Below are 15,292 nucleotides of genomic sequence, written 5' to 3'. Positions count from 1 at the left end.
TGGAAATGTTCCAGAGGAGCAAATCCATCAATTTCCTTAACCACTTATCCAGCTGCGGAGGGCTGGGAGCCTGCCTCGTATGAGAGACTAACACAGAGAGATGGACAACAGATCATGCTCAAATTCACATCTACAGCTGGTTAACCTACCACACATGTTGATGGCTAACCAACTGGACATAGTCATGGTGGACAAGCAGAGGAAAGCAGCCATAGTGACAGCTTTAGCTATACCGAGTGATAGCAACATGAGTAAGAAGGAACACAAGAGGCTGGACAAGTATCAAGGGCTGAGAGAAGAGCTCAAGATGTGGAGGGTGAAGGTAACACTGGTCCCAGTGGTGATCGGAGCACTCAGTGCAGTGACCCCCAAGCTATTCGAGTGGCTCCAGCAGATTCCAGGAACAACATCTGAGATCTCTGTCCAGAAGAGCGCAGTCCTAGGAAGAGCAAAGATACTGTGCAGGACCCTCAAGCTCCCAGGCCTCCCAGGGAATTTTTTTAATATTACTGTTAATGTAAGACATTTGGGGCTTTTACCTGACTCTGTATGCAACTCTGTGTGTTATACGAGTGCAGGTTTGAACAGGGTCACAAGTGTCTGAGCTGGCTGGAGCATTGATTTGACCACTTCTAAAGTTTTTTCTATTTCTCTGGGAGGTTTATTTGGCTTTTTCATCTTAATGATGGCCTCCTTCACTTGCATCAACATCTTTGGACATATATTGAGAGTTTTAGTGCAAACATCCTTCAACTTGAACACTTGGAATCAACTCCAGATCGTTTGTCTGCTTAATTTATCACAAAATAACAAACTAGCCTGACCTGAAACTCTCAGTCAGGTGTACAGTTAACTTTTGAGTCTCTAAAAGTGGAGACACTAAGTATAAAAATTGTTAAACCCTTTGAAATTAAAGCTGAATGTCTGCATTACAATAACATCTTTATTAGTTGATTTAAAATCCCCTCTGATGACATACAGTGACAAAAACTGGAAACATTGTGTCATCATCCAAAGACTAATGGATCTAAGTCTATATAAATGGGTTCTTAATGCTTATAGCCACATTGTGATTGGGTTAGAAACAGCTTTTAAATGAAATAACCTCAAATACACAGTGGAACAGAAAACTCAGCCTTTGAAAACTGTATTAGCAATGAACGATCAGAAACAAAGTTCATGTTCTTTAGATGTATAAATATGATTTCTCAGCTACCTCCAAGAAGTCGACATTTTGTAGCAGAACAAACATTACGTATCGAAGCGACAACACAGCAACACAGATCTACCCGAGTCACCCTGGTGATAGGATCACATGCTCACCACCGCCGTCCGTGACTCAACTCGGAGGTGGGTGTCTGAAAGCTGTCACACTTACACACTCCAGCATCCTACCTAATCATCCACCTACTGTGCCACACAGCAGGGGAGAGCAGGAGAGAGGAAGAGGGAGACAGACTCAAGGAGAGGAGTTAACAAGAGAGGGAGAGGAATGATGATGAGGAGGAAGAGTTGAACGAGGAAAGAAACAACAAAAGAGTCAGACGAGGAGACAAACACATGCACTTCTGGATGAGGAAACAAGATCGGGGAAGGCCAAATGTATGCAGTGCTGTTTGTCATTTAGCAGCTGCCCGCTGACGCAGCTGAGAGAAAATAAATGGAGGGAGAGATGAGGATGACGTGACTTCTTGTCTCCTCCCCACCTCCCAGTGTGCTGGGTGAGAACTTATCTTCAGGGTGTGGGGACACATGATGAGAGTCTGCAGCCCTCGCCTACATGAGCTCGTCTCACATTAAATAGATCCAGTTTGAGCCGGTGTGCCGAGGATGCTTTTTATTTTTATCGGTTTTACTCAAGACAGTGGGTTGTTTTGACCCACTTTTTTCATGTGTAACTAATATGGTTTAGATCTGCTACAATTAATCAATTTATTCATCAGCTGATTGATAGCATGCTGGTTCAAGCTGGAAAAAGGAATCACCTGTGGTAAATTGTGATGACTCTTCCCCCCCCAAGCATGTGATGGATGTTAAAATAATCAGCATATGGCTCAGTACTGAAAATACTAATTATCTACAGCATGAAAAATATGGATAATAGGTCATAGAACAATGTGTCAAATGTAAATTGAAGCTTTAACTTGCAACTTTAATAGATTTATTCTCTCTTACATCCACTACACAGTAGGTAGTAGAGCCTGAACGATGTATCGTGGGTGCTGAGATATCACTGATATTAGCGATTTGCCAATATCGGTGTTTGTATTTATAACGGCTGATAGTTGAAAACTCACAAAAATAAACTATGTTGTAGAAGTTGATGGTGAGAAGCTTGCCCACCAAATGAACATCTACAACTTCCCACTTATGACACATTCCAGATACCTCGGAAATCAGATGCCGTCACTCCCGAATTAACACGTTCCAGAAAAAGTGAGGAAAACTGGATTTTGTTATAGTTCTTAGCAAGGTAGAGCCTATCACTAGCAATACAGCATTATACTTCTTTTCTTCACTTTAATAACACATTCACAGATAGAGCCTGCTCTATATGCAAATGGAGTAGTTAGTCACAAATACACAATAGTGGCAGTACAGATTAAAATCTTTACTGCTGTTTACACACAGTAGCTAACTCTGGGTATGCTTGTCTGTTTCCACTTCCCTAGCAGTAAATCCAAGTTGAGGGGATGCTCCACAAAACATTTCTGACTGGGAACTCGGAATTTCTGACTTCCGATTTATCCGGGAGCGCGACATAATGCAGTAACAGCTGATCTGAGCACAGTGTAAATGAGTAATCCATGACTTGCGCCAGTAAAGCAAGATTGCTTTTAAACTGAATTGTTATATATTCTTATATTATTAATGGGGACTCATAAATAAATACACAGAACAAATCTGAGTTAAATCTGTTTATGATATCGGTCTTAAAAATCCTATATCGGTCGCTCGTGATACAACTATTCCAGAAGTACAGAACAACAGAATACCTCTTTTTCAAATCTCATGAACCCATATGCTTATATTTTTTAGGGTCCCAGCTGTCTTAGGGGGCGAGAGGCAGGGTACACCCTGGACAGGTTGGCTAACACATGGACAGAGACCACTATTCGCAACCACATTCACACCTATATGCAATTTAGAGTGTCCAATTAACTTATCCCCACTAACTGCATGTCTCTGAACTGTTGGAGAGCGCGGAGTACCCGGAATGAGCCCACGCAAACACAGGGAGAACATGCAAACTCTACACAGAAAGAACCTGAAGGTGGAATTGAACTCAAGACCTTCTTGCTGTGATGCAACACTGCTAACCAACACTTTGCTGCCTCATACTGTATTTCATTTATTAATTTAGTCACAATAAAATGCAGAAAAACATAACAATAAATCAAATGTTTTAAATATCTTTTTTTTTTTAAAGATTATTTTGAACTTGATGGCAGCAACATGTCTCAAAAAATCTGGGATGGGGTTAAAAAAAAGGTTGAAAATGTCATCACCCTTGTTCACCCTTTTGGAACATTTTGCATCTTTTTCTTCTTCTTCCTCTTACTTTGGCTGCTACCTTTAGAGGTCGTCACAGTGGACACTCTGCTCCATCTCACCTCATCTCTACATCCACCTCTGTCACAGCAACCCTCTGCATGTCCTCCATCAGCACATCCACTAGGAAAAGAGCAGTATCGTGGGCATCGTAGAGAGTTTTTCAAAAGTTCACTAATCTGTAGAAACTTCTACAAATTGTGGAATAAGTTCAGAATAATGTTACTCAGCGTAAAATCGTAAAGACATTTAATATCTCATCTAGAGTATATATCATCAAGAGATTCTGAGAATCTGGAAAAATCTCTGTGTGACAGGGACAAGACTGCATCCAATCAATACTGGATGCCCGCAGTCTTTGGACCCACTGCATTTAAACCCGGCAAACTCTTATGCAGTTATAACAATGGGAATCTGGAATTCTTTTTGGAAAACATGGATGTTGACTCCTCTGGACCGAGGCGTGTAATACACCACCACCACCACCAGCCGTCAGCGTTGATATAAGACAGGATGGAGCCTGGATTCTCTGCTGCACTAGTCTCTACAGCCATCAAATGTGTTATTTATCAACATAAAAATATTCATCCTTGTATAATGCAAGATAAGGAAAAGTGATGGATTAACTAAGTGAGAAGCACTAACCATCCAGTGTGTTGTATTTGTTATTGCAGCAATGACCTAAAAGTGAAAAAAGTTGCAGATAGCACCTCAAGTGTTTTGAGGAAACTGTTGTTGTGATTTGTTGCCATATAATTTTTTAGTAAATGCGATGCTAAAACACGCCGTAGTTTAGCTTTGGTTAATAACTCAAAGGATAAATGAAAAATAACACAAAGCTTTGTAAAAAATTAAACTGCGGTCCTGATGTTTATTGGTAACCTGATGACTTTATAGCCACGAATAATGAGTAAAACTGTCAGGTGAAGCTGGCTCTCTACACTCTCTGGTCCATGCTCCAACCCAAAATAAATAATATAAATAATAAAGGAATAAAAGAACAATAAAACAAAATAAAATTTCAGCCCAAATCAATAAACAGCTCTGTGTGTGTGTTTATGATGTATAGCTGTTTACAGAGCTGTTTATTGAGTGGTTTGACTTGAAATATAACTTAATTGTATTGTGGAAGTAGGAAGAGAAAGGACATGTGTGACTTTTTAATGATCAGATGTTGTTTAGCTCGTTGAAATATGGAAATACAGAGCGTCACTGATTAAAGTAAGCATTCCTTAGTTCACTGAGTGGTTTACATTTTAGGAGGAAATGACTCTGTTTGAACCCCTGCTGTCAATCTTTGTTTAAGATCGGATAACATTCTAGTCCATGGCATATGAGTGAGCCAATTCCTGCAATAAAAATAGCAGTGGCATTCAAAGTGCTGCCCCTCAGCACTCCTAGTAGATAAACGTTTGGTATCAAGTTCAAAATCCTACGTTGCCTCATTCTTGAGCTTTTGCATTCACAAGGTTTTCAGAAAACCTGACCTCTGACCTTGAGGTCAAGGTCACTGAGATTTGAACTTGTCCAAGACTTTTAGCAGATGCACCAAATTCTTACGTGTTATCGCATTCACAAATTTGCGTGTTTGCGCTGCCATGGTGACGACAATACCCCAGAGCCTTTTATAGCTAAAAACACGAAAAGCTGTAGAAACAGCAGAAAAACACATGGCAAGAAACACTTTTCAGTTTCAAAATCTGGAACTGTCACATAAGTGACTTAACATGGTCACTTTATGGTTAGGAAAACTGATTAATTCATGCAGCTATTTAAAGTATTCACCGATTTTATGTTTGGCACATGTTGTCCTCCATATTGGAGGAGGTCAGCTCATCAGCTGAGGATGGTAAGCTGGCCTCTGTTAGGAGAGATATCAAATCTAACAGTGCCCTCCTCTGGATAAATCCCAGCATGACAAGCTGAGGTACAGTTCCTGTTTCGGTGATGAGGTTTCGCCAAACCAAGTGAAACCTGTGGTTCAACACAGAAAGAAGAACAGACGAGAGGCAGCCGGGGATCGTCTGTACAGTTTTTGTCTCCTGTTTTATTTGGATGAATGAAACACTTTCAGTTACAAAAATGACTTAAAATGAACAACACTGTACAATGAACAAGCAGTTATTTTTCTTCCTTTTTTTTGGTTTTCAAGATAAATACAGTAAAAGGCTAACTTGCTACCACAAGGGAGAATAAAGGGGGGCAGACAGAAGGGGAGGGGGGCTGCTCACAGGATGGAAGACACAAAAGGGGGAGGAGTGACGGTCACGCAGCCCTACCCGCAGTAACACACACACACACTCAGACACACACACACGGACTATTGTGGCAGGGGGAATTAAAGCTACATGTACTGGGAAGTTGGCAAACAGCACGTTACAGTTGACATAACAGGTCATGTGTTGGAGTTCGTTATTCTCCAAAGAACAATCTTTTTGTCTGCCACACCCATCCCACTTTCCAACGACCCAAACCCCGCCCAGTCACACACATACACACACAGACAAACACACAGACACACCCACAGGTAGATTCAACAGACTAGGTCGGCCCACCGACCACTTCCAGCAAAAAAAATCTCAAACTTCCCCTCGTCAGAGTTCTACAGCTCACTCTTTCTCCCGCTCTCTCTTTTACACACACACGCACACACTGGTGTAGACGAACATCCAGGGGTAAAGGTCATACAGGTAGATGTTAGGACCAAACATCGGGGTGAAGCAAATGAAAAGCAGGAGTAGGTGGGTGCAGAGGGAGGGAGGGAGGTGATGGTAGTTAAAGCAGTACTCTGGCAGCACAAGCAGAAAGGACACAAACTTAAGAAGGATCAGAACAGCTACAAAGATACCAAGAGAAACTTCATTATCATCGTCATCATCGTCGTCATCACCGTGATCATCATAATTATGAGAAGCTTAAGATTATTTTTCCAATGACAAATACTTAAAAATATACATTTCATCATCATCATCTTAATTATTATCATTATTATTATATCCCTTTGGATAGCTGAGGTTAATGCTTCAAAGACCGGCTCGCTAGGTGACATGAGGATTCAGAGGGGAGACGACAGAAAGGGTGGGATGGAGATCGAGGGAGAGAGAGGTAAAGGATGGAGCGGAGAAGCTTTGTGTAGAAGAGAAGGTCAAGTTAGAGCTCTTTGGTTTTATTCTTTAACATCTGACTTTCTTTGCTGTGTTGCAGGAGAACCTTTGGATTAAAGCTGTATTGTGGAAGAGGGAGAGAGAGAAGGGATGGATGAAGGAGAGGAAGAGCGTGTCGGTGTGGATGAGAGTGGGCAGAGGAAGACGAGCTTTCTTTTGCTCAGCTTGCTGTGTCTCTCACTCTTCAGCAGTTACATCTCTCATGGCTTTGTGCGCAGCGACGAAATTTGACTACTTTCTCACGTTTTGAAAGAATAGTCAGACTTTTTAGATGGGAAATGGGCTCATTTGCTTTCTTGTTGATTGTTAGATAAGATGATCGTGACTGTAGGGTAGATCTGAAGCTACAGTCCAGGTTGTCGGTAGACTGGTGTAGCATAAAGAAAGGAAGCAGCATTCACTTTCTTCTAAGTTCCAGGATGTAATAACTCATGGTGCTATAGGGAGCCTTAGTAACACTTTACGGGTGCACGCAACAAGGCAAAGTTACGCCTTCCTAACATCCACAAAGAGAGATGGTGTTGAGAAACGTGAACAGAAAAGTCACACCGACATAAACCACCATCCTCTCAACTTTACCCTCAGTCACATGCTGGCTCACTGCATTGGCAGTCAGTCATCAAAGCTTCACTCTAAGTGAAGCACTACAGTTTAAATGCACTTTGGTACATACAGCAGAAAGCAGACGTGTTAACATTTGCATTAAATTCAATCAGCTATTTTCAGGTTGGTGCAAAATCTAAACCTGTTCATGTGTGGCTTTTTTTTCTTTTTTTTTTAGCCAGTTTGATCTACCGTGTACAAAGGCTGATCTGACAACAGCGCTTCTAGTCTCCACTGTGGGACGTGTGACTGAGAAAAGATTCAGTTCAACACCTCTACAATCCACAGGTTAAAAAAACAAAACACCAACCCTCACCTCTTAAGCTCAGTGGTTAAAATGTTAAAGACTGTATATAAAGATGGGTCTGAAAAGTCAAGCCAGAAAGGGGGGGGGGGGGGGGGGGGGTGCCTTAGACCTGCATTCTTTCTAATGGCCAGCAGGAGGAGACTCTTCCATTTGCAAGAAATAAGTCAAGAGGATTTAGTGTGACTGACAGTTGCTACTATCCGAGGATGCAGCCACCCTCAGTTTCCATTTCTGCCAATGTGACGGCTTGTTTTTGATTAAAAGAAGGCGACAGCCAAAATATGAAACTTGAGGCTTCACAGCTGAACTTTACAAGACAATCTTTGGCATCACCATGGCCGCATTGGCTTTATATGACAGTCTATATTTTTTATGCTACTGTAACCTTATCTAACATTCTGCAAGAAAGCGAAGATTTCATCCCTCCAGTGTGCAACTGTGTTTAAAAACAAAGAACAACTGCTGTAAAGATTTTATGGAGGAGAATGCCTGACGGTTATTGCAACGTCAGGATTTTTGGGAGCGTGAACATCGCGCTGGGTCACATGGCAGGGCATTGACTTTGGTATCATTCGCTAAGGGGGTATCCCCGCCACAGAGACCTGCACTTTGCACCCGGTCCCTCAAACCCCGAGGTTCGAGAGAGACAGAGAGTAGGAAAAAAAAGACGAAACATCTGAACTCTCAGGAAGAATCCAGATGTTTTGATCATGTGTACATCTCTCCCTCCAACTTCCACTTTCTCAACACACACACACATAAACACACGCGTACACACACAGAGTTGTGAAACGTGTTTGGATGCGTCACCTAGCAAGCTCGGTTTCAGCCGTCCCCGTGGCTACCTGCCCTACGGCGCCTCCTGATGCACGTGGACTGATCAGATCGGCCCCCTCATTGGGCAATAAAGACCCAAAGGCCAAAGAGGGCTAAAGTTGCTCCGAGGCACAAACCTGGAAGCTTTATAAAGTCTATAACAGATCCAGATTTGATGTCAGAAGAGCAGCTTTAAGCCCACAGTGCATGTTTGACAGGGAGGCAGCAGTGAGGGTAGGATGTGAGGAGAGGGCTGTGTTCAAAGCTCAACACAGACAGCAGGGGTGGTTTTCAGGGGGACAAGGCATGTGTGTGTGTGTGTGTGTGTGAGTGAGTGTAGACTGGAGCGTAAACCAGTGGGGCCTTTTAACCCTAAACTGCACCAAAACTACAATCCATTCAAGGATTTGGTCCCCTCCCAAATTGTTCCCAAACCTTTTGTCCATAAAGAATAATGACCTCTGACCTCACCGTGCCCGCTTCCAGTCAGTACAAGCACACAGTCCACACGTCCCCATACCCCGATACCCACTGGAGCCCCGCGATTTAAAGCATTCATCTATTTGGTTTATCATCAAAGAATATGAGGTATATGATGAACTATCTCTCTTTTACATCCTACAGTGGATGGAGGAAATTTTAAAAAGAAGGCAAAAGCACCTTACACAAAAGTGGAAACGGAAAGAAAAAACAGAAACGGAGACAAAGTGAGACGTTAGAAGGCAATTTACAGCTGGGAATTCAAAATCACCCTCTCTCTCCTTTGCCTCCTTCTTTCCTCTCTATCATGTAAAAAACAGCGAAGCCTTGGCCCTAGTTGTTCTTCTTCTTTTGTGTTTTTGGTTGTGTAGCTGTAAAGCTTTGTGTGTTCTCCCTGTGGAGAAAAGATAGAGAACAGAGGCAGCATTGTGCCTCAAAGAACACTTCATGCTGCAAATCATATTTATCCTTTCCCTGCACCGACGCTGGATTTTAGCCCGACTTTTTCTTTTAATTACACCCAGACACAAAGCAGGACGTACGTCCACAAAACCTGCGTCCCTGCAAATCATGAAGCGTCGGTCCGCACAGTGCTACCTCTTACCGCTGTGTGCTTCCTTTCCCCTTTAAGAGGAAAGTCGTCTCGATGAGGAAAGGAAGGGAATATCTTCATATAAGCCCCCAACAGAACCTGCGTTTGCATTTCTGGTATTATTTGGTTTAAAGACAGAAGAAAGAACCTCAGAAGGGGGTTTGAAAAGAAAAACATGACAAATACATCCCCAAAATAGGAAAATGAAAAAACAAAAGCACCTATAGGAATAAATTACCAAATAAATAGCAAAGATAAAGACAAGCAAACAAACCAACCCTACCCTGAATAAATAGTACAATCAAAAGTCTAAATCATGATTAACAAGGAGAAAGCAAAATCCATAGAGAGATAGTTTAAATTTTTGGTCTAAAATCAAGTTATTATCATCAATGTTTTTTAAGGATCTTTTTTTTTCTCAAAGTCTTTTTTGTAAGCATTTTTTCTTTTTAATACATTAGCGATAAGTAAGCAGTAGAACATAGATCTTTTTTTCTACAAAATCTATAGAAGCACTAACAGGTACATTCCGTCTAAGAGTCAACGTGGAGGAAAGGATTCACCTTTAAGGTGCGACCACGCCCCTTCTCCCCACATCTAAAGCTTGGTTTGTGAAACGATTCTCGTGTGTCGACTGTCTTTTTCCGGTGCGGATCAAACCAAATATTCTTTGGATACGTTTGCGTCCAACTTGCAACACATCACCTTAACCGAGGCCTTCGCTGTGTGTGTTGTTCTGTATCTGTGAGCGCGTTTCACGCTGCTGTCTTTGGGTTTCGGGATTAGTGACGAGAGATCACTGCTAACCTTTTATTTTTCTAACCGCTTAAATACAGAAAAACACACTCAGACTAACTGAGACCAACACATTTCTCCACCCTTGTGCAGAAAAGGCTGTATCTGTCCCTGCCCGCTTTGTGTTTTTGGTTTGGTTCAGTATTTGGTTTGGCATTTTTTAATTTTTTTTAAGGTTTGCTATTCAACTCTTTTCGTTTTTGGATTGTTGTGTTCATCTTCAGTTTTTTTTTCTGCCGAGACAGTCCGTTTCTTTATCTAATAAAAATCTGGAAGCTAAATTTTCACAGTATTTTTTCCAACCACCTGATAAAAATCTCTAGCACTACTACAAAAAAAATAGCTCTTGTAGTAAGTAAGCGAGTACGTTATCCCAAATAAGTAATAATAAGCACTAAAGTACAGTACATAAAACGGCATCAAGAGACACAGCAAAGATAAAACAATCGGAACCAACCAACAGAAAAATAAAAACAGATTTTTTTTTTCCTTTTAAATAAGATTTCAGTTCAGTGAGGTCATTTGCGTTTAGCTCCATCCAGGACCAGAGAGCTGAGCTGGAGGGGGGGGAGGGGGGGGGGCAGAGGAGGGGAGGAGCCGTCTGTTGCTCCTCTAAGTCGCCTCCATCCATGCTACACAGTTTCAGACAGGCTGGCACTGCAGCCCTGACGCTTACAGACAGACACACAGCGATGCTTCGTTTGTTCCATCTCCTGCACCGTGTCCTCCTCCTGTCCTCCTCCCTCCAGCCACATTTGGTTTGGGTTCTTTTTGGTTTGCTTCTGTCGCTCCTTGGGTTTTGGGTTTGTTTGGTTTTTATTTGGTTTGGGTTTATTTTTGGTATCCTCTTTAAAAAAGAAAAAAAAAAGAAAAAACAACAAAAAAAAGTGACATCTGCTCCCCCCTCACTACAGCGTGTCCCAGGATACCCTTCTTTGTTGTAGTAAAGGATCAGTCCCCGTATGAATAAAGAACCCCCCCCCCCCTTCCCGAGTTGGGTTTCTTGGACGGGCCGGGTGGAGGGGATTACAGCAGAGGGGAGTGGGGGCTTCTTCCAGTGTTACCCTCCTGTTCTCAGCTCCCTCCGCCCCCCTCATCTCCACCCCTGTCTCTGTCTCTGTATTGTGTTCATGTGTCTTGGCTGCGGCTCTTATAGAAAAGCCCAGCCTTGAAAAAAATGCTTTGGTTTCCATTTGAGAATTAATGGCAGTCTGAGGTGGAAAATGAAATGATTGATGGGGTGATGATGGAAACAGACAAATATCAGTAAACATGTCTAGACATACAGGTGTCAGGACGTCTACGCTGATTGACGAGGCAGGAACGAGAGCCAGCTGTGACTAAACTTGGCTTTATTGACTTGTTTAGCCTTCAATCTCAAACGGTGATTCCTGCAAATCTCCAATCACAGCCCCATTTCATACTTTCCAAACGGTCACCACTCTTTACAAACATCATTTTCAGAGTGTGAAGTTTAGCAGGGCGTGTTCATTTAAGCCGTGGAGTCACCAATAATGGGTTATCTTTAAGACCGAGCAAAGAGCGGGTCTGATTAAGCACAACAGAAAATGTTTAGGTCTTGATAAGAAAAAGAAAATAAAAAAAATTCATTCACTCCTTGAAATCAACTCAGTGTGCCAACTCTTTATCTTTGAACTATTGGCACTTGGTGAGGGCTGAGATGAGCGTTTTATCATCACTGTAACTTATGTTCCTGCAGAGAAGGTTCACATTAAAAACAAGATGCCAGATGAAGACAGACACGTCCACAATGAAGATCAAGATCAGGGTTTCCGTCAACGTATTGCAAGCCCCTCGTGGGATCTCTGGGTCCAAACTGAGGGGCAAGTTTTTACTTTACTTATTTAAAGACCAAAGCTGTTGGCTGGGATCTTTTTTTTTTTGGTTATGTAAACAAGGTTAACCGCGCTCTCCCGCTGGTATAGCCTACATTATTTTATCTTCATGTTAAGAGGAGAGAGAAACGCACTGTGCCTCCCTTTCTCCCGTTTTCTCACCATCGGCACAGAAATAGCAAAAGCCGCACCTACACAGTCCTGCTGTCCTGCCAGTAGGCCGTGCATGACGGCGGGCGAGGAGCCATTGAGCGCCACCTTTAACCGAGTGCCACCTTAAATCCCCAGCTGGACCCGACAGCTTTTTGTTCTCTGTTCTGGCGGAAACCCTGAAGATGACGATGACAATGACAATGACTCACACTCCAAAGCTAACACTACAACAGCATACAAAATAAATACCAGCTAAACCGTTCATAATGGCACTAATAAATAGTTAACAAAAAAAAAAAAGAAAAGAAAAAAATCTTCTCAAAGTGTAAAACATGTCAGGCCTGCTATGAAGTTAAAGTCAAACTATCCTATGCTCTTGCGACCAGAGGTAGGTAAAGAGACTTAAACACACATGAAGATACAGCAGGGCTGACAAACATATCATACAATCATATATGAGCTTTTACACAGCAGATATTTGAAAATCACTCAAAGTAATCCAACATGCAAACCTATAGGAAACACATGAGCAGACGCAGACATGATGAGTCGATGCAGAATGGATGGGCGTGTGTGTGCATGTGTGTGTGTATGTTGTGTGAAAGTAGCAGTAGAGTCCTGGTCCTGGATAGCTTCAGTATTTACACGTCCTTTGAATAAAGCTTTTCTCTCCGTATTTTTGGTTTTTGGTATTTGTGATTTTGGTATGGTTGTCGATTTTTTGGGATTTTTTTTGTTTTTTGTCATTGTGTATTCCTCCTCCGCCGCCTCCTCAGGTAAATTTTTGGTTTAAACGTATCCACCCCACTCCTCTATCTTCAGACCCGCAGCTTTTCTTATTAATAATAACAACAATAAAAAAAGAAAGCAAAGTCCTCCTCTTCTTCATTTTTTTTGTCCTTTCGCCATTCCTTTGTCATATAGTAAAGTTTTTCTTTTGTCATTTTTGGTTTATGCACTTCGACGAGCACCTCTACCATCTCTTTGTTAAAGAGTCATCGATTTGCTTTCCTTCAAAGAGAAAGAGTGGAGAGGTGCCGTGTCGACATCACGTGTTCTTGACAAAAAGGTCCCACGTTGCCTCCTTTCCATCTTTGTTTGGTTTTTTTTTTTTGGATAGATAAAGATTTTTGGTTTCAATCTTCTCCTTTCTCTCCCTTCTCCCCTCTTTCACCTCTTTCCCTCCATCTCTCCTCTTTCATTCTGTGTATTTTTGGCATCGAAAGACTGGGAGAGAAGGAGAGAGAGAGCCATTGAGGAAAAGAAAAATAACGAAAGAAGAGCACAAGAGAGAGAAAGAGATAGCTTTGGTGTGAAAGGCGAGGTTATAGTATCCTCCTTCCTCCTCCTCTCTGATTGGCCCTTGTTGGGGGTCACTCGATCTTGGCCCCGCCCAGAGAGGGAGGGCTGTGTGCCATTTCGCTGGAGGAGCAGGAAGAGGCGGGGCTGGAGCAGGGAGAGGGGGAGCAGGGTGTGGGGCTGATGCTGCTGGCCGAGGGGAAGGGCGAGGACTGGGAGACTTTGGCTACCGCGGTGCTGACCAGTCCGGCGTTGGGATTCTGGCCCATGTGGAGGAGGGCGGGGTGGTTGAGGAAGAGGGAGGAGGGGATGCCCCCCCCTTGACCCCCGGATGCCCCCAGCATCACCTTGCTCCCACCCTCAAGAGTGGAAAGAGGTAGGTGGCCACCACTGGCTGCTAGGGCTGAGGCAGAGAGAGAAAAAAGGTTAATAAAATTGCCCACCGTGGCCAGAGGACACTTTCACAGTATATCAGAATATAAAATCAATACTATATTAAGTTTTGGCTTTTAGTATTTTCTTTTTTTTCTTATTTCTTTTGGGGATTCATCATCTTTAGTTTAGTAACAGTGGTCCTTCTCTCAGGCTCCTTCACCTTCCACTGCTGAACTAAATGACTTCCTGCAGCACAGATCCCACCCTGACAACGAGCCTGAACTCAGTTTCATTTCGCACGAGTGGGTGTTAGAAAAAAGTGGGAAAATGTTCTTTCCAAAAAAACCTAATGTCAGTCCCCATTTCAACACACTGGCGCGAGACGTAACAGCTTGTTAAAAATAATCGAACATTGTGAAATATCTTCAGCGAGCTAATCTTAGGGGATCAGGTTTGCATCAGTTTAGCTGATCGGAGATCTGCGATGGGCTGTTTCATGCAAAGACTGTACCAAAGATAGAGAGCTGAATTTTAATTACACTCATGTTTATGAATGTTTAGCACAAGGAACACTTTTTTTTAAAGTATTCATTTTACGCACATCTGCAGGCTTATTTTATTTTGCGGATTTACTGAAACAGGTTTGCATGCTTTTATATTTTCATGCTGCCTATTTTCACCCTGCTCTGTCGACAGTGAGGCAGCGTTAGTTACGTACATAAATAGCATAGCTGTCTAATAGACCTCACACAAAAACAAAACCAAAGATCTGCGGTCGATTGTGTACTATACAGCAAAGCCAAGGATGCTTTTATGATTGCTCCTTTATTCCCAGTGGGTCACCACAGCAGAGGGACCCACTTAGTTGATCAGGCACAAATCCGAAGCCCTTCCTGACTCAGCTCTCCCATTTATCTGTGCTTGGGACTGTAGGAGTAGGACAAGGAGGGGTGAACTAGCTGGTGACCCCCTGAGGCTGGGCTTGGATGCTAAACAAATGTATTAATTTCACGACACTGTGGCAAAACCTGCAGCTTCGATTGAAGCTGCTCAACATTAACTGCCTGTACAGCTTCTAATGTTTGTTCTGTGGGAAAAGAAACATTTGTAAATAGGCACTTCTCTTAGAGTTACGCAGTGAAGAGCAAAAGAGAAGCTTTTGCCTGTTATATTATATTGTGATTTGTCTATTGCTGTAGCATCATCTTCTTCTTTCCATTAGGGGTCGCCACAGTGGATCATCTGCCCCAACCTCATCCTGTCATTAGCATCCTCCTCTGTCACACCAGCCCTCTGCATC

General features: G+C 42.6%; 1 protein-coding gene across 7 annotated transcripts in view; it reads right to left on the bottom strand.

Moving 5' to 3' along the window:
* Positions 1-6,189: 6,189 nt before the first annotated feature.
* The window catches only part of pou2f2b (POU class 2 homeobox 2b), a 76,505-nt gene continuing 67,402 nt past the window's right edge, over positions 6,190-15,292 (bottom strand). For 6 of the 7 annotated variants that reach the window (XM_085177670.1, XM_085177673.1, XM_085177676.1 and 3 more), the window contains one exon: positions 6,190-14,020. In XM_085177670.1, coding sequence (XP_085033796.1) covers positions 13,692-14,020 — 329 coding nt within the window. In that variant the 3' untranslated portion in view covers positions 6,190-13,691. The remainder of the gene's footprint in view (positions 14,021-15,292) is intronic. The other variant, XM_085177674.1, reaches the window with a different exon arrangement.

This window comes from Neolamprologus multifasciatus, chromosome 11 (assembly GCF_963576455.1).
Source record: "Neolamprologus multifasciatus chromosome 11, fNeoMul1.2, whole genome shotgun sequence".
NCBI classification, from domain to species: Eukaryota; Metazoa; Chordata; class Actinopteri; order Cichliformes; family Cichlidae; genus Neolamprologus; species Neolamprologus multifasciatus.
Note: the sequence above shows the minus strand (reverse complement) of the source record. Positions and strands in the feature narration are given on the sequence as shown.